The sequence below is a fragment of the Prionailurus viverrinus genome, unplaced genomic scaffold, assembly GCF_022837055.1.
Source record: "Prionailurus viverrinus isolate Anna unplaced genomic scaffold, UM_Priviv_1.0 scaffold_40, whole genome shotgun sequence".
In the NCBI taxonomy this organism is placed as follows: Eukaryota; Metazoa; Chordata; class Mammalia; order Carnivora; family Felidae; genus Prionailurus; species Prionailurus viverrinus.
Window position 1 is genome coordinate 757,433 of NW_025927608.1, and position 17,964 is coordinate 775,396.

Below are 17,964 nucleotides of genomic sequence, written 5' to 3' on the forward strand. Positions count from 1 at the left end.
AAAAAAAAAAAAAAAAAAAAAAGGAAACAACACACGTTGTCTACTGTTTGGCAGGGCCCAGAGTAGTGTGCACTCTATACAACTCAGGACAATGTGTATTGCTGGGGTAAAGTCCATGGAGAAATTGAGATAACCCATCTTTGTGAGGGCTGTAGTGTTAGAAAGGTAAGCTGCTTCAAATCTAAAAAGCATTTGGAATGTATGCAAATTATCATGTATTATAACTTAATTACTTGGGACATGCGGCTGGAAGAAATAACGAGTGTTAACAAAATCAAGACGTATGAAGAGAAAGAAGTCGAGATTTCTTTTAAAATTTAGAAGGCACGTCTGTGTGACACAAGATTTCCACTTCCTAAAAGAATGATGTTTCAATCTGGGTCCTACTTTAAATTGTGTCAGGTTACATTTCCTCATAGGGAGGCTATTTTTGTTTTCTTCATCATTAACCCAAATACATTAACCCCCTCGTAATGCTCTCAAGGGATGAATGAAAGAGGGAACTCAGGCCCCAATATTTTTTCCTACAACACCTTGCTTCCATTCTTTTTCCTTCACTGAGTGAACAAACTTGCTTGTGAGCAAGGAGTGCGCTCACTCATGGGTATGTTCTCAAGTATACAGCCGAAATCTATGTGTTCGTTATACCACGTATCAGTCAAGAGGAAAAGGTACTAAGCCTCAAGATGCCAGACATCTATTTCTCTTGGCCTGCTCTGATCCTACCAGAAGGAGACAGCCAACTTTAAAAAAATAATAAAAATCTACTTAAAATCTGTGAACTTGCAAAATACAGGGACTAGTGACTCCTAATTATTTATTGACAAAAATGCTAGATACATTATACTTATAGCCTTTGGAGGATTTTCCTCCTTTGTGAAGGAGGAATACACCCATTTTAAGCAATGAAAAATTGTTAACCGAAGACATTTATTTAACAGTGTCTTTTTATTAATGTCAATGTGAAAAGCAATAAAATCTATGTTTACATTGGTAGAAAATTCATAGTAACAACTACTCAATCCACATTGAAAAACATTTTTGGAACAGATGGTCCCACAGCAGCATCAGAATAGAATTCATGCCCGAAACAAAGTAGCAGTGGTACCGGAATATAACCACAACTTTAAGGACCTGGGGAATTTTTTGGTCTTTAAACACGGTGCTGTCAATAAGTGCTTAAAAGCAAATTATGAATCCATGTTTAAAAATTTCTCATACCATAATCACTCTATTTGCATCTGTGCATCAAAAAAGTATCTTGCTAGAGCGCCTGGGTGGTGGGCTCAGTGGGCTTAAGTGTCCATTTCTTGATTCCAGCTCAGTTCATGATCTCAGGGTCCTAGGATCAAGCCCCATGTCTGGCTCTGTGCTGGGCATGGAGCCTGCTTAAGATTCTCTCTCTCCCTCTCCCCATTACCCACCCCTCCCCACTTGTGCACGCTCACTCTCTCGCTCTCTCTCTCAAAAAAAAAAAAAAATCTTGCTAATCATAATGGTATACGTTCTGGGCATGGAGCTCGGGGTGTTGACTAGAGACAGGAAGTCTCCTCTGGGGAAGCAGCCGGAAGTGGTTCCTTATGTGCTGGCTGCCGTGCTCTGTGCCAAGCCACCCTCAGCAGACAATGGCTGACTACTCCAATCAGATTGTCTCTTGAGGCATCTGAATTGGAGGCACATTAAGAGGCTGCAGGGTGGAGGCCAAGCTGAAGGACAGCCCAAACACAGCAGAAGTTAGGAGACAGTATGAGTCATAGGATCTTTCCCTGGAGCACCACTTTCACTTGAAAAAATGATGGCAGATAAACTATGGTTATTCAGACACTCTGTCAGAAATAAATGAAATGAGCCTATTGCATCAAGGAAGACAAATGGCAGTATTTGTTGCCAACAATAACATTCAAGCTTTCAAGCGAAACTTAGAATTCTGGAAAACTTACACCCTCCATGATCAAAATTTCCCAGTGAAGGTTTTTCTGACAAGATATATTCGATATTTAAAAACGTGATTGTGGGCGCCTGGGTAGCTTAGTCAGTTGAGCATCTGACTCTTGATTTCGGCTCAGGTCATGATCTCATGGGCTCTGAGTTCGAGCCCTGAGTAGGGCTCTGAGATGACAGTGTGGAGACCGCTTGGGAATCTCTCTCTCCCTCCCTCTCTGCCCCTCCCCAGTTCGTGCGCACGCTCACTCTCTCTCTGAAAATTAATAAATATTTAAAAATGTGATTAAAAATACTTCATGATGAAATATTTGGAAGACCCAAATAATGCAGGAAACCAGCATTTTCCAAATGGGTAACAGTCATTCAAAGTGCCAGACTGTCCCATGGATTTTAAACTAACGGAATACAGAAAAGTTCAGATTCCACACTGCAACTAACCTTTAAGAAACTACCACTTACAGAGCTGGTCTAATACCAAAGAATATTCGCAATGATCTGGAGAAGCTATTAAGATACTCGCTCGTATCTCCACTTTCAACTACATGTCTGTGTGAGGCCACAGCTGCTTCGCATACCTCAACTGAAACAACATATCGCAAGAGACTGAGTACAGAGACAGATGTAAGAGCCTTTCTATTAAGCCAAACGGAGAAATTTTTAAAAATGTAAAGCAACGTGGGGGCACACTCGGTAGAGTGTGCAGCTGCTGATCTCAGGGCCATGAGTTCGAGCCCCACGGGTATAGAGATTACTAAAAATGAAATAGAAACTAAAACAGAAAATGTAAAACGATGTCATTTTTCTCGAAACAAAACACTTTCTGAAACATGTTCTTTTTCATAAAAATGTGTTATTTATGTTAAATAATGAATATTTTTATCATGCATAAATTTTTTAAATTAACATTTTAAAATTTGTTTTTATTCCTGATTCAATAAATATCCATGGTTGTAACAAAAAGTCTTGGGGCCCTCAATTGCTTACAAGAGCATTAAGGGGGTCCTGAGACCAAAAAGTTTGGCGAACCCCTGGCTTTGAAGAAATGAGAGTAAATGGTGAGAGACGAAGCCGGAAAGATAAACTGGGGCCAGAGTGCGAAGGCCACTGCGTGCTGCGGTAAAGGAGTCTGGACTCGATCTCGAGGGCAAGAGTAGCTGGCCCTCTGCTAAAGAAAGCGGGTCCAGAGCCCGAAGAAGAAAAGCATGGACATGGTGGTTATGGTGACCGTGGCAGGTGTCCTCCCAATATTTACTCTATCCTCTGCCCTTCCCTGCTGCTCTGTGTGGCCTTGTGATTCGAGGACCTGACTCTAGCTCCAGCGGGGGGGAGAGGGGGGTAGAGCCTGACTGGTCCAAGCCAGTTTCAATCTCTTTGTTATCTGTGGTTAGTTTGGGGATGGGCAACTTTCTGGCACTGCAGTGAGTTCTGCTTCCTGGTCCTCATACCCTTGTGTGACCCCCTCCCCTGCTTCTGTCTTGCAAGCTCGCGCTCTCTCTCTCTCTCTCTCTCTCTCTCTCTCTCTCTCTCTCTCTCTCGCTGATGAAGCTACCTGTCACGTAGGAGCTGCCCTATAGAGAGGCAAATGTGTCAGGGAACCTAGAGGGCCTCTGGCCAAAGTTAGTGAGGACCTAAGTCCTGCCAACAACTACTTGAGTGAACTTGGAAGGGGACCAACCCCCAACTGAGCCTCAAAAGGATTTGAGCGGCTGCTAATACCTTAATCGCAGCCTTGGAGAGACCCTGAGACGAGGGACTCAACAAATTGTGCCTGCCTGGAGTCCTCATCCAGGGGAAAATGCCAGACAATAAATGCTACTTGAAGCCCTAAGTTTTGAGGTAATTTGTTACGTGGAGATAAACAATACAGCGGCCCCGAGCCAATCAGTGCACGGTACCCGGGTTGTGAAGATTAGTAACCTCTACATCGTGCCCCACGAATCGACAAGGGACGCTCCACGTGAGACCTTTTCTGCCTTGTGCTTCCCCTGGCAGCAGTGAGGACGGAGCCTGAAGGGGGGGCCCCAGAACTCTGCGGGTTCCTAGTAAGAACCCTTACCAATACGTGTGACCTCAACACCCCCACGCCTCGAGACTATCAAGCCTTTTATCCTTCTGTCCTTAGGCTTATCTCAGTGACCACAGATGGGCTCCTGAGCATGTCACTTCCTAGACTCTCATCCGGTCAGGTTAGTACATGTTAGTCTATGACCTCATCTCTCTCTCTCTCTTTTTATAATGTTTTTATTTACTTTTGAGAGACAGAGAGAGCGAGAGCATGAGTGAGGGAGGGGCAGAGAAAGCGGGACACAGGATCTGAAGGACACACGCGGGGCTCGAACCCATGAACCGTGAGATCATGACCTGAGCCGAAGTCGGACGCTTCACCGACTGAGCCACCCAGGCGCCCCTATGACTTCGTCCCTTACACTCTCCTGCTCCCACCCAGGTTCCGCAGTCTCTTCCACTAGGCCCCTTGGACATCACAGCCACCAGCAAATCTCCGTATTCCCCACAAGCGTTTCTCAGTATTCTGCCCCCCAACTTGTTCACAAGAAAGGTTCTCCCTAGGGATCGTGCTGCTGCTTCTCCTGTGACCTCTTTTCTCAGCCACAGCTCTTGCACTGCTGGCCCGGCGGTGGAGGCGGTGTTCACCCAACCCTCCTCACCTTGAACGTCCATGCGGTGAACCACCCCCTCTCCTGCCTGCAGTCACCTCCGGACCCCTGGGGTCACTCCCTACAGACTTCAGCTCTGCCTCACCATCATTCGATATTATAATCACTGGGGATGTCTCTCCATGTAGACGGTCTTTCCAAAACTCTGACCCCTCAGTTTCTCGGCTCTCCCCTCCAGAGAGCTCGTTCTCTGCCCTACCTCACTCACCCCCATGGCTATTTCTCAGGCAGGCGGTTCTCAACCACTGGGAGTGCAGCAGTCCCCCCCCCGGCCCCTGATGGGCGGTTTTGCCTTCTTTGGTCAAGTGTGGTCAGGAAGCAGTAGCCTTCACTTTATCTCATCCTTCATCGAGCAGGAAGGGTGAGTGCCGCCCAGGAAGATATTTTGAGGGGGATCACGTTCACTTAACTTTTATTACAGCATATTGTTACAATCGTTCTATTTTATTCTGAGTTACCGTTATTAACCTCTCACTATGCCTAACTGATACGTTAAGCTGTATCTTAGGTGCGTGCGTGTAGGAAAAAACAGCATACGCCGGGTTCGTGTCATCCACAGTTTCAGGCATCCATGGGGGGTCTTGGAATATGTCTCCTGAGGATAAGGGGGGACACTGTATCTGCAAATATGGTTTGAAGTCACCGTTCTGGGGGGCAAAATTATGGAAGCATTTTAGGTTGTCAGAAGAACTTGGGGCTTCTTTGGCCTCTTACAGGCAGGAGTCAAGGGGACTGTGTTGTGAACGGTGCTCACAGGATGAACTGTCCGTGCAAACACCAGCACCAGCTGCCTGTCAGAGGCAACCACTGGTGTCTCCAGCTCTCTTTGTAGCTGGACTCCACCTCTTCCAAGTGCCTACTCGGTCCCATTTCCTGCCTCTCGAAATTCCAACACTTCTTCCCGTTACCTCTCTCAGATGCTGACCTTGCTTCCTGAGAAAACGGACGCGGTCAGGTGAGGACTCTTCCAAGCTCTCACCCCTAGTGCCCGCTTACCTGCCTCCCCCCTGCAGTGGGGGAAGCAGGGCAGCCCCCCCGCACGTGCACTAGGTCCTGTGCCTTGTCTTCCGAGGAGCACCGCTTGCGCAGCTCTTTCCTACGTGATCATTGTGCGATCATTCCTCATTTGACTCATTTATACAAGAACGTGTGCTGCAAATTCTCCCATCGAGAAAAAAGACCCTTTTCGCTTTTCTATTTTGGACTGTAACTATTACATACTTGAGAAGAAGTTTAAGATTAGTCTGCTGGCCCCACGAGACATCAGCACTCATTATAAAGCTGCTATCACTATGAAAAGCATGGTACTGACCAAAGGAACTGAACAGAGAACCCAGACAGAGAGCCATGCCTATATGACAGAGGACACTGAGACCAGAGAGGGAAGGAGGGACAATTTCACACATGGTATGGTTCAAATGGTGACGCTGTGGGAAAAAGGCAACAGGACCCTACCTCGTACTGTGCCCAAATCAATTCCAGATGGACTGAACAGTAGCGTGTTAAGAATAAAACTTTATGATTTAAAAAAGGAAATACAGGAGCATACCTTTCTGATCTTGGGAAAGGGACAGGCTTCGTAAACAAGAGAAAAATGCTAACCACAAAAAGAGAAGTTTGAGACATTTGAGTACAACAGAGAAAGTCTGTTCACCTAAAGGTATATAAGAAATCAGACAAGCCACAGATGTGGAGAAGGCACCTACAATGCACATGACCAACCCCATTAGTTAGAGTCCAGAATATGTGAAGGAGCGAGTCCTACCGATCAGTAACGCAAAAAATCCCACAGGAAAATGGGCAAAAATGCAAAATCCAGCACCGCACGGCAGGAGAAACATGGGTGGTAGGTAAATCTGAAAAGAAACTCAACCTCACTACTAGTCAAAGAACTGCGTGGAGACTATCATTTATAATCACTGTACGAGCAAAACTTTCAAGTTTGACAGTGACACAGTCATCACAGGGAACTTGTGCATTGAAGGTGGGTGCGTAAACTGGTCCAAACACTTAAGAACGTAACTTGGCATTATCTTGTAGAGTTAAAGACCCGAACTCACGAGCTGCCGTGTCCAGTTTGGGTTTATATATCCTCAGGGACCTCTTGCCTATATGCACCAGGAGGCAAGCAGGAGGCTGAGCCCAGCAACACATGAAAGTCACAAAACTGAGTATTATGCTGCCGTGAAAGATGAATAAACCTTTCTATACATGACCACGTGAAGGACTCTTGGAAGCATGGTGGTACGTAAATGTCACCATTTTTCTTAAAAATCTCAAATGATTGGCAGTATGGCGCAGGGATTAAGAGCATGGATTCTTGACTCAGTCTATTTGGCTCTGAATGCCAGCACTGCCATCTATCAGCGGCATGATGGGGAAACTGCTTAACTTCTCTGTGCCTGATTTCCACATATGTAAAATAGTGATAATAAAAGCATCTGTCTCAAAGGGAAAAAAATTTTCAAAAATGAGAGAAACTAAGGAATATATTATTTAAATACATACCTATATGTTAGATAGGAGTTAAAATTCTGAAAATGAAAGGAAATAATAAATACAACACTAGTGGTTATCTCTGGGTAGGAAGAAGATGGGGCAAGGGAAGAATATGTAATTAGATATAAGTTATGATTCTGTTTTAGTTTTGGGGTTGAGTGGGAGGGTCACTGGTATTCATTGGAATACTGTGTTTATTACTTTACATATATTACATATATATTCTTTTGTATAAAACAAATATATTATTAAAAATGGGTTAAAAATAAAAGGATAGGACTTTTAACAGAGTGGGTATGAAGGGAAGATAACTCAACAAAATAAAGGCCATCTATGAAAAACCCACAGCTAACATAATACTCACTGGTGAAAAACTGAGAGCTTTCCTCCTAAGATCAGGAATAAGTCAAGGATGTCCATTCTTGCCATTTTTATTTAACATACTAGTGACATCCTAGCCATAGCAAGAAAAAAAAAACCCAAACACATCCAAATTGAAGTAAATCTGTCATTATATGCAGATGACATGATATAACAGATAGAAAACCCTAAAGACTCACCAAGAAACTATTAGAATAAATGAATTCAGTAAAGTTGCAAGATACAAGTTTAACAGAGAAATTTGTTGTTTCTACATACTAATAACAAAGTAGCAGAAAGAGAGATTAAGGAAATAATTCCATTTATAGTTGCACCAGAAAGAATAAGACCTAGAAATAAACTTAACCACAGAGGTGATAGACCTATACTCTGAAGATAATAAAACACCGATGAAAAAAACTGACGAAGACACAAACAAATGGGAAGATATCCCATGCTCACTGACTAGAAGAACAAATACTGTCAAAATGTCCACACTACCCAGGGGTGCCTGGGTAGCTCAGTCGGTTGGGCATCCAACCTCAGCCCAGGTCATGATCCTGAGCTTTGTGGGTTCAAGCTCAGCGTCGGGCTCTGTGCTGACAGCTCGGCGCCTGGAAGCCTGCTTCGGATTCTGTGTCTCCCTCTCGCTCTGCCCCTCCCCCGCTTGTGCTCTGTCTCTGTCTCCCCAAAATAAACATTAAAAAAAATTTTTTTTAAATGTCCACACTACCCAGAGCAATCCACAGATTCAATGCAATCCCTATTCAAATACCAAAGCATTTTTTAGAGAACTAGAACAAATAAATACTAAAATTTCTATGGAACCACAAAAGACCCCAAAGAGCCAAAGCAATCTTAAGAAAGAACAAAGCTGGAGGCACCACAATCCCAGACTTCCGAGATATACTACAAAGCTACGTTAATCAAAATGTATGGTACCGGCACAAAACCAGATACGTATATCAATGGAACAGAACAGATAGCCCAGAAATAAACCCATAGTTATATGGTCAATTAATCTTTGACAAAGGAGGCAAGAATATACAATAGGGAAAAGACAGTCTCAATAAAGGTTGCTGGGAAAACTGAACAGCTACCTTCAAAAGAATGAAACTGGACCACTTTCTTATAGCATACACAAAAATAAACCCAAAGGCGATTAAAGACGTAAATGTGAGACAGGAAGCCATGAAACTCCTAAAGGAGTCACCTCTTGGACATCAGGTGTAGCAACATTTTTCTATATGTGTCTCCTCAGGCAAAGGAAACAAAAGGAAAAATAAACTATTGAGGCTAGACCAAAATAAAAAGCTTTTGTTCAACAAAATGAAAAGGCAACCTACAGAATGGGAGAAGATATCTGCAAATGATACATCTGATAAGGGGTTAATATCATATATATATCTATATATCTCATATATAATATCTATATATCTCATATATAATATCTATCTATCTATCTCATACAACTTGAAACCAAAAAATAGCTCCTATTAAAAAATGGACAGAGGACCTGAATAGACATTTTTCCAAAGAAGACATCCAGCCAGATGGATAACAGACACATGAAAAAAGGTTCAACATCACTAGTCATCAGAGAAATGCAAGCAAACCAAAATGAGATCACGTGACGCTAGTTAGAATGACTAATATCAAAAGAACAAGAACAAGAAGTGTTGGTGTGGTTGTGGAGAAAAAGGAACCTTTGCGCACTGTTGGTGGGAATGTAAATTGGTGCAGCCACTGTGGAAAACAGTATGGAGGTTCCTCAAAAAATTAAAAGTAGAGGGGCGCCTGGGTGGCGCAGTCGGTTAAGCGTCCGACTTCAGCCAGGTCACGATCTCGCGGTCCGTGAGTTCGAGCCCCGCGTCGGGCTCTGGGCTGATGGCTCAGAGCCTGGAGCCTGTTTCCGATTCTGTGTCTCCCTCTCTCTCTGCCCCTCTCCCGTTCATGCTCTGTCTCTCTCTATCTCAAAAATAAATAAACGTTAAAAAAAATTAAAAAAAAAAAAAAAAATTAAAAGTAGAAAAACTGTATGATGCAATAATTCCACTAGCAAAGAAAATGAAAACACTAATTCAAAAAGACATATGCGCTCGTGTCTATATTGCAGCATTATTTATAACAGCCAAGTTACGGAAGCAAACCAAGTGTCTACCGACAGATGGATGGATACAGGTGGTGTATATATACAATGGGGTATTACGCAGCCATAAAAAGAGATTTTGCCATTTGCGACAATGTGGATGGAGCTAGGATGTATTGTACTAAGTGCAATAAGTCAAAGAAAGACAAATATCGTGATTTCACTTACATGTGGAATCTAAAAAACAGAACCAGACCCATAAATACAGAGAACAAACTGAAGGTTGCCAGGGAGGAAGGTCAGGGGAGGGGCAAAATGAGTGAAGGGGAGCGGGAGGTACAGGCCTCCAGTTACGGAGTAAGTCATGGGACATGGTACAGGACAGGGAGCAGTCAATGACACCGTGACAGCACTGTGTGGTGAGCACAGCATAAGGCAGCCTCGTCAAATCACTATGTTGTGCACCTGAAACGAGGGTAATATTGTGTGTCAACTGCACTTCAATTTAAATGAACGAATGAAAAAATGAATGGATCTCAGGCTCTTACCAGCTATGTGACCCTGGGCCAATCTTTCCAGCCTCAGTTTCCCCAGGTACACAACGGATAAGACCTCCACCTACATCCTGGGATTTGTGTGGGGATGAAACGAGACAATGCATAGACAGCATTTAGCACAACCTGTGGCACAGAGTAAACTGTGAGCCATTACGACTCTGACTCTGCTGCTGTCGCTACTGCTAATGGCAAGTGTTTCCAGAAGTGCTTTCAAGATGTTCGAGCAGAAATGGGTTTCATAAATGGTTAGAAAAATGGATCTACAATGCAGGAGGTACAGTGGGAAGTCATCAGTAATACATCGAAAACAGCTGAAACCACGAGAGTGGAGAAGATGGACGCGGGGAAGCTTTCCGAAGAGTAGTGTGCCGAGGAAGGAGCGCTGCAGAGGGACTGAGAAGAGCTGGTTGTGGAAGCAGCAGGTGGCCTGGAAGCAAAGTCGGAGGAGAAAGGGGTAACGGCACGAAATGCTGCAGAGGTAAAATAAAGACTGAAAAAGACCCTGGACCTGGCAGGGAGAGGATCGGCATGGACCTCTACAAGGGCAGTCGCACTGGAACGGTGAAGAAGCACCTCGAGCGTAATGGAGTAGGGCGGGTGTGTGCGGGTGAGGAAGTGGATGCTGGGAGGAAGGAGAACTCCTTTAGGAAGTTCAGAGATGAAGAGAAAAGTGAAAAGAACAGGGTATGTGGGGAAAGGGAGGTGTGTTTGAGGTTAAGGGAGGCCTGATACTGTTTCTAGGCAGGAGAAAGAAGAGAAAGGGACAGGATGACTGGGTTGGCCTTGGAGGAAGGACGAGGAGACGACACTCTGGAGCCTGGTAACAGAAAGGTGCAGATTAATGCCTCTCAGACTTTAATGTGCATATAAATGACCTGGGGAATTGGTTAAAACAGATTCTGACTCAGAAGGCCTGGGCGTGGGCCTGGGCTTCTGCATTTCTAACAAGCTGCCGGGTGCTGTTGATGCGATCTGTCCATAGATCGCAGTCTGAGTGGTACAGGTGTAAACCATCTTTACCTCTGTCACAGGAAGGGCAGCCAGAAGTGAGTTTGGTCACGGGAGAGACAAGTTGTGGGGGGTTTGCTGTATGCATACTGAAGCCACCTGGGGTGGGGACGGCAAGTGGGATAAAAAGAAAATCAAGAGTCAGGTACTCAGGCCCTCGGTGACTGTTAGGGATGGTTCCCAGGAGGGCTGCTGGCAAAGGTGATGACAGAGGACTCTCTACTGAAGAGGTGAAAAGAAGAAAGATCCTCAGAGGCAGGAGTAAAGCTGAGTGGCTAAGAGGGATAAGGGAGCCGCTAGAATCGTAACCGGGGAGTAATTTTGGAAAACTGGATGAAGGAGGACTTGAGAGGTAAACACTACCGACAAGAATAGTCGAGAACTCGGCTGAAACCAGAATCTAACAGAAGAACAATCAGAATGTATTTTGTGGATTGTTTCAAAGTGATTTGCCTCTGTCCAATTAGTCTTGAAAGAGAAAAGACTAACAGAAGAAGAGGACCAGGGGCAAAATGTGCCTTTGCTAATAACACTTTTACGAAGGCGGACTTGCCCGCCACCTAACAGGTTAACGGAAATTAGGACGGAAGACACGCAGACGGCCAACAGTCCCGTGAAGAGATGCTCAGCACCACTCATCTTCAGGGAAATGCCAATCAGAACCACAACGAGCAACCACCTCACACCTGTCCGAAGCGGCTAGAATCAAAAAGGTAAGAAGTAACCAGTGTTGCAAGATGTGGAAAAAAGGGAACCCTCGTGCACGGTTGGTGGGAATGTAAACTGGTGCGGCCACTCTGAAAAACAGTATGGAGGTTCTTCAAAAAGTCAGATTTACCAGTAATTCCACTTCTGGGTATTTATCCGAAGAAAATGAAAGCAGCACTTTAAAGAGAAACATGCAACCTTATGTTAACTGAAGCATTAATGACAATAGCCAAGATATGGAAACAACCCAAGTGTCCACTGACAGATGAACGGACAAAGATATGGTGTGTACGTGGACACACACACACACACACACACACACACACACATATGAATATTACGCAGGCATAAAAAAGAATGAAAGCTTGCTACCGGTGACATCACGGATGGACCTAGAGTATATTACACTAAGTGAGATACGCCAGAAAGAGAAAGACAAATGCCATATGATGTCACTTACGTGGAATCTAAAAAACAAAACGAACAAACATAACAAAACAGAGCCCCAGATACAGGAGGCACACTTTGTCTACCACCAGGCGGAGGGGCTGAGGAGTGCGTGAAACGGGTGACACGGGAGAAGGGGACTAAGATGTACAAACTCCCAGTTGTAACACAAGTAAGTCACGAGGGTATAAAGTACAGCATAGGGAAGAGAGTCAGGAATATGGTAGCAACTTTGTCTGATGACAGACAGTACCCAGGCCCATCACAGCGAACACTCAGTAATGCCTACACATGTGGACTCACTGTTGTGCACCTGGAACAAACACAATATTCTATGGCAACTATACTTTAAAAAAGAGTTAACAAAAATTCAAAGTGGACAAGTCTTCCCCTGCGGTACTTTAAATACCAATGTTCACGTGTTGTTTGAATCCTTAAATACTTAAAGCCCTGTGGGTATATTAAAGTACAAACAAACTGCTTTTAGGAAAGAAACAGCGGCATGAAATCTCCTGTTTTGGACATGCCATTCATCTTACAATAAAATAAATCTAACTGTAAAATTCTGAGATGGCATTTCATAATTTCAGTATTTCACATCTTACTTTTTAAAAGACTCCCAGTTGGGACACCTGGGTGGCTCAGTCGGTTAAGTGCCTGGCTCTTGATTTTGGCTCAGGTCATGATCTCACAGTCATGAGATCAAGCCCCAGGTCGGGCTCTGCGCCGACAGTGGCAGAACCTGCTTGGGATTCTCTCTCTGCCCCTCCCCTGCTTGTGCACAAGTGTTCTCTCTCTCTCCCCCAAAGTAAGTCAATAAACACTAAAAAGAAAAGAAAAGACTCAAGCTGCTCAAGTTAGTTTAAAAAAGAATGAACTGTTCACAGAGTTCCACACTGACAGGCAGGTGCACTTCCCACCTGGCTCTCTTTTGTTCTCAGACTCTACGCAGCTAATCATTCATCCAGGAGCTGCGTGCACATCCACGTATCAGGCTGAGAATCTTTCTCCATCTACTAGGACAGTGTTTACCAGTGACTGTGAAGCACTGCTGATCTCTAGCATCTTCTAGGTTAGAAGGGCAGGGAGGTTACACGCCGTCCTTACCCCTTCACTGGTTTTCTGCAAGTCTGAAGTTGTGTTTCTTGTGTCGTTGCCGGCGTCTCCACCCTCGGAGCTGCTTTTGTTCTCCTCTTCTTTGCAGTCCTTGTCGTCTTCATCTCCTGGAGACTTCCGGGACTGTTTAGAGGATTTCTAAACGTTTGGACAAGTTAGAAGTTAGAGTCAAAGGGACAAATCCTGACGCACAAGGGCAAGTAAGAGCTGCCGAAGCGGCTGACCCACGGCCAGTCTTTGTGGCCCCGCCACCGGATATACGAGTGCAACCAGGCGGCGTGCCGAGGCTGGGTGAGGTGGCCCCGGGCGAATCGTTTCGCCTCACTGGGCCTCAGGGTAACAAGCTGGAGAAGGAAGTAGAGGTGAACTACATGACCTGTTAGTCCTTTCCAGCGGTGCCATGTTAAAAGCAGTGCATAAAGGTTCGTGTAGCCAGGACGCTATTCGTGAATAAACAGTAGCTGGATGGCCACCACCTTAGGAGCTAAGAGTGAGAAGGCACCGTAAGGCCATCCTGTCCTTCCTCGTCGTTTCACAGTAGAAACTCGGGTCCACAGAGTGAGGTGGACTATCTCACACGATATAGGAGTATTCATGTTAAGAAATCTGCTGAAGCTGTTTGGGTGACAGGATCCACGTAATATAAACTACTTTACTCTTTTAAATTGCAGACAGTTATTTAAGAACCCAAGGGAACTAGGCCCCCCCCCCCCCACTTTTTTATCACCATGCATTTGAAATCAAGATGAGCTTAAGGAAAACGAAAATACAATTATAGTTTATAGCCAAAGCTGCTTTGCAGAACAGCATTAAAAGGATCAAAAGCTGGCCCCACTGTGCATCTTCAAGAAAGTAAAATGTAGCATTTCACTAACATGTCCTTTTTGAGGACTTTTAAGAGTCTTTAAGCACCTGGCAAATAAGAGCTGAGGCAAAACCGGTTTGGCCAAGTCACCTTTGGTCTTCCAGAAATGAATTAGCAAATTGGAGATTCCTTAGACAATCAATATTTTAAATACAACTCCCAAAGAGAAAGTATCTCCTAGCTCTGTGATAGAGCACATAATTACATTGCTTCTGTTTTACTTAACTGAAACTACCAACTAAGCCCGAAATGTCAGCTTAAAATGAGGTCATCTTTACTTTTCACACGAAGGAAAAGCAGAGATTTAATAATCCAAACGTGGAGTGTCTACCGTTAAAGCGAAGATCAAGTAGGACAACATAAAAAGCAGAATATTTTTTGTTTTCCTAGTAAATACAGTATAACTATCGAAATAGAGTAACTGCTTTATGTAGTAATTCTCAAATAATAATCTCTGACCTACAGTTCTTAGAGGTAATCATTCACCACTCCCTAAAATTTCTAATGCTTACAAAGGATACTTATGAGTAACCCCACGAGTGAATTTATACGCCTTATAATTTGGCATTACACGGACCAGAATCAGGCCTTTCCTCAAGTTTTGCTGTCGAGCCACAGTCAGCATTCTAAGAAACCTGGCCCCCAGGCTGTATTTGGTAACCCTGAAAAGCTCTTACTGTGCTGCAAATTCAGATCAGGGCAATTCCTGTAATTGTGGGGAGGGACCCTTTATCTGTTTCATCACTGTGCTCCTGAATTGGTTGTGTCCAACTGTTGCCACCTTTGGTTTTTTAACTTAAGATTACTAGTAGTTTAGCACCATCATCAGTTTACTCTGCTGTGAGGCTCTCTGATTTGCCCTACTTTATGCAGTAATGTGCATGCAAAATATTTTGACCTATAATTTTCCAGGATCTGTGATGGCTCATATATGAATCATCCATATACTTACTGCCAAAGAGATACACATAAATCTTCAATTATGTTCAAATCTGCTTTTCACTGTGAACCACTGCTTTTCAGTGGCAAAGGAAGATTATTCAACTTTAAGAAACAGGGGTAAGAAAAGAACACCATATTCGGAAAAAAGGAAACATTTGGGAAGTCAAGGACAACACGGAGGTTACGTCAGGTAAGCGCTTCTCTAAATGTGGTTCCCAGATCAGAGCCATCAGCCTTACCTAAAACTTTAATTCTCAGAGCCCACACCCAAGACCTACTGAAACAGAAATTCAGGGGGTGAGGCTGGGCAGCGTGTACTTTAACAAGCCCTCCACATGGTTCTGACGCAGGTGGAAGTTTGAGAACCACTGTGCTAGGTTCTCAGTTAATACTGAAAATGAAAAACCATTTGTGTTCTTCCAAAGTCTTTGTGTTTGTGCACAATTCTTTTGACAATAAATAAAACAGTAAAAAGTGAAAAGAAAGTCACGGTTCTTAAGTGCTTGTGAAAGTTGTGATCTGGAAGGAAAAGCAAAAAAAGATGATCCCTTAATTGAACACAGAGAAACCGCAGTAAGTAAAGTATGTCTTTACCCCTTCACTGCTTTAAATCACCTACCCGCACTAGGTATGAGCCCCATTACTTCTGGGCACCACAACAAGCAATAAAATAATGACACTCAAAAGCCCCATATCCACACTATTAAACGCTGCTACTACGTCAGGTAGCTTAGATAATGGAGGGTGGTACAATACATTGCACAGCTCAGCGGGCAATCATAAATTTAAAAAAACCAATTCGATTGGGTGTTTAAGTGAAATTCAAAATGCTAAAAAAAAAACTCAGCTTAAAAATGCAATGGAAGGTATGGTCTGACCAGGAAAATTCTAATTATTTTTTGTGATTTGCAAACTGTATCCCCATCCAAAGCAAACACCATGTTTTTCATTAGGTGCCAAGTAATATGTATTCATACATTTTTACCTGTATGCCTGTGGGGTAGACTTTACAGATTGTAAAAAAAATGCTGATCATCGAATAAAGTCTTGGGACTTGGTTCTTAAGGAGTTTCCCAAGTCTGGTGTCCAGCTACTAAATACCAGAATCTAAATGGAAGTAATTTATTCAATGGTGTGACAGACCAGTTATAGTGAAACTTGTACCAATCTCTGGTTTGCAAAGATCTATCTATCTTACTCCCAGTTTTTAAAGGTGAACAGTTTTTACAATGTCATAGTTTGTTCAACTGTATGTCTGGATTACTGTGAAAAACCTAGACTTTCAATCTGTAAATCTAGGATCACGTAACTCCCATTACCGTCACACTGGGAATAAATCCAAATTCCTTAAGGTGGCGCACAAGTGTCCATGACTGAGCCTTTGCCTGCCTCTCCCTCTGGGTCATGACCCCCAACCACGCTGGTCTTCTTCCAATTCAGGCCAGGCCAGACTCTTCCTGCGTCACATCTGGGCTGCTCTGTCACACACGCCCCCTTCCCCCACCCCCAGCTCTTTCTTCGGGCCTCAGGATGAACTCTGCCTCTTCTCTTCAGAAAGGCCTCGCCCTCTATCTAAAGAACGTTCTCCTACCACTTGTTTCCTTCAGAGTCCTCTCTTCATTTATATGTATTATGTGTACATTCCTTAGAGCAGAAAGACAGATTAAGGGTGTATCTTTATATTTACCTAGACTTGTCCTCAATCGTACTGAGTCTCCTATATTCCTAAAGTCTTCATAGCTCATTTGGAGGTGACCGTAGGAGGCACACCTGCTCTTGTCCCCTTGGCTGAAGAACAGACCTTCTCCAGCTGAGCGGCAGTATTTTCAGTGCCACGTCGGCCTTGAAGGGTCCACAGCCAGCTGCCCTCACGTGTAAGGTCACCTGTCCTATCCCCTTGGTTGTATTACTGTCCCTAGAGGCAGAGGCTCCACAGAGCTAGTATATTTCTATGTGCCCAATGGAGGAATTAAAGATCATCTAATGAATGTGCATGTAACATTAATAACAATGGAAACGGTTCTCAGGCACCTTCGAAGTGTAGGACTTTTTCCGTTTAGAGCCCGCTTTTTCATTCTTTCTTTTGCCTTTTCCATCCTCTTCCACTCTATCCCCTTCCTCCTCACTGCTCGCATCTGCAGTATTTCCACCTTCTCCCTCCGTTTCCGAGGAGCTCTGTTGCTGAATTGCCTACGAAATAACAAGATATTGGCTAATTACATTTTTGAAAAATTTTCACGGACACTGAAAAAAACATTCTATTTTAACCTAAAAGGGTTCAGCTTACTCTTAAGATTGCAAAATAAAGGACTGTCAACCTCAATTTTCCAGTGACCACTTGACTTGAACCCCCTTGAGTAACAGAATTGCATTTAATCCAAAATATTACCGGAGCTAAATTCTGATTTCAAATAGATGGAGAGTAACTACTAGTATAAGAGCACATATAACAAAGACCCCAAAGAGAGTTAAAACCAAAGAAATGAGATCTAACAACGAAGCAAACCATTACCTGGTATCCAGTGAACTTCACTCCTGGGTTATTCTCTATTTCCCACAATCCTTCATTAAATCCTTTCCGTTTGTTTGACTTTCCAAACTTGTCTTTGTATTCCTTATACGGAAAAAGGTCTTTGGGACCTAAAAATGCACTGCAGAGATATTTTAGAAATAGGATACATTTGACCTTCAAAGGTACAATATTTTTAATATCAATATCAACAAAGGTGTCAGAGCATATTTTAGTAAACAAGT

At 43.6% G+C, this 17,964-nt stretch overlaps 2 protein-coding genes across 2 annotated transcripts in view; one reads left to right on the forward strand and one right to left on the reverse strand.

The window, feature by feature from the left end:
• The window catches only part of TM6SF1 (transmembrane 6 superfamily member 1), a 50,937-nt gene that overhangs the window by 31,792 nt on the left and 1,181 nt on the right, over positions 1 to 17,964 (forward strand). The window lies entirely within an intron of this gene.
• The window catches only part of HDGFL3 (HDGF like 3), a 72,481-nt gene that overhangs the window by 1,306 nt on the left and 53,211 nt on the right, over positions 1 to 17,964 (reverse strand). Inside the window, exons 3-5 of the mRNA XM_047846647.1 lie at positions 17,723 to 17,861; positions 17,242 to 17,400; positions 13,395 to 13,541 (exon numbers count right to left, since the gene is read on the reverse strand). Of these exons, the coding sequence (XP_047702603.1) occupies positions 13,395 to 13,541; positions 17,242 to 17,400; positions 17,723 to 17,861 (445 nt within the window). The remainder of the gene's footprint in view (positions 1 to 13,394; positions 13,542 to 17,241; positions 17,401 to 17,722; positions 17,862 to 17,964) is intronic.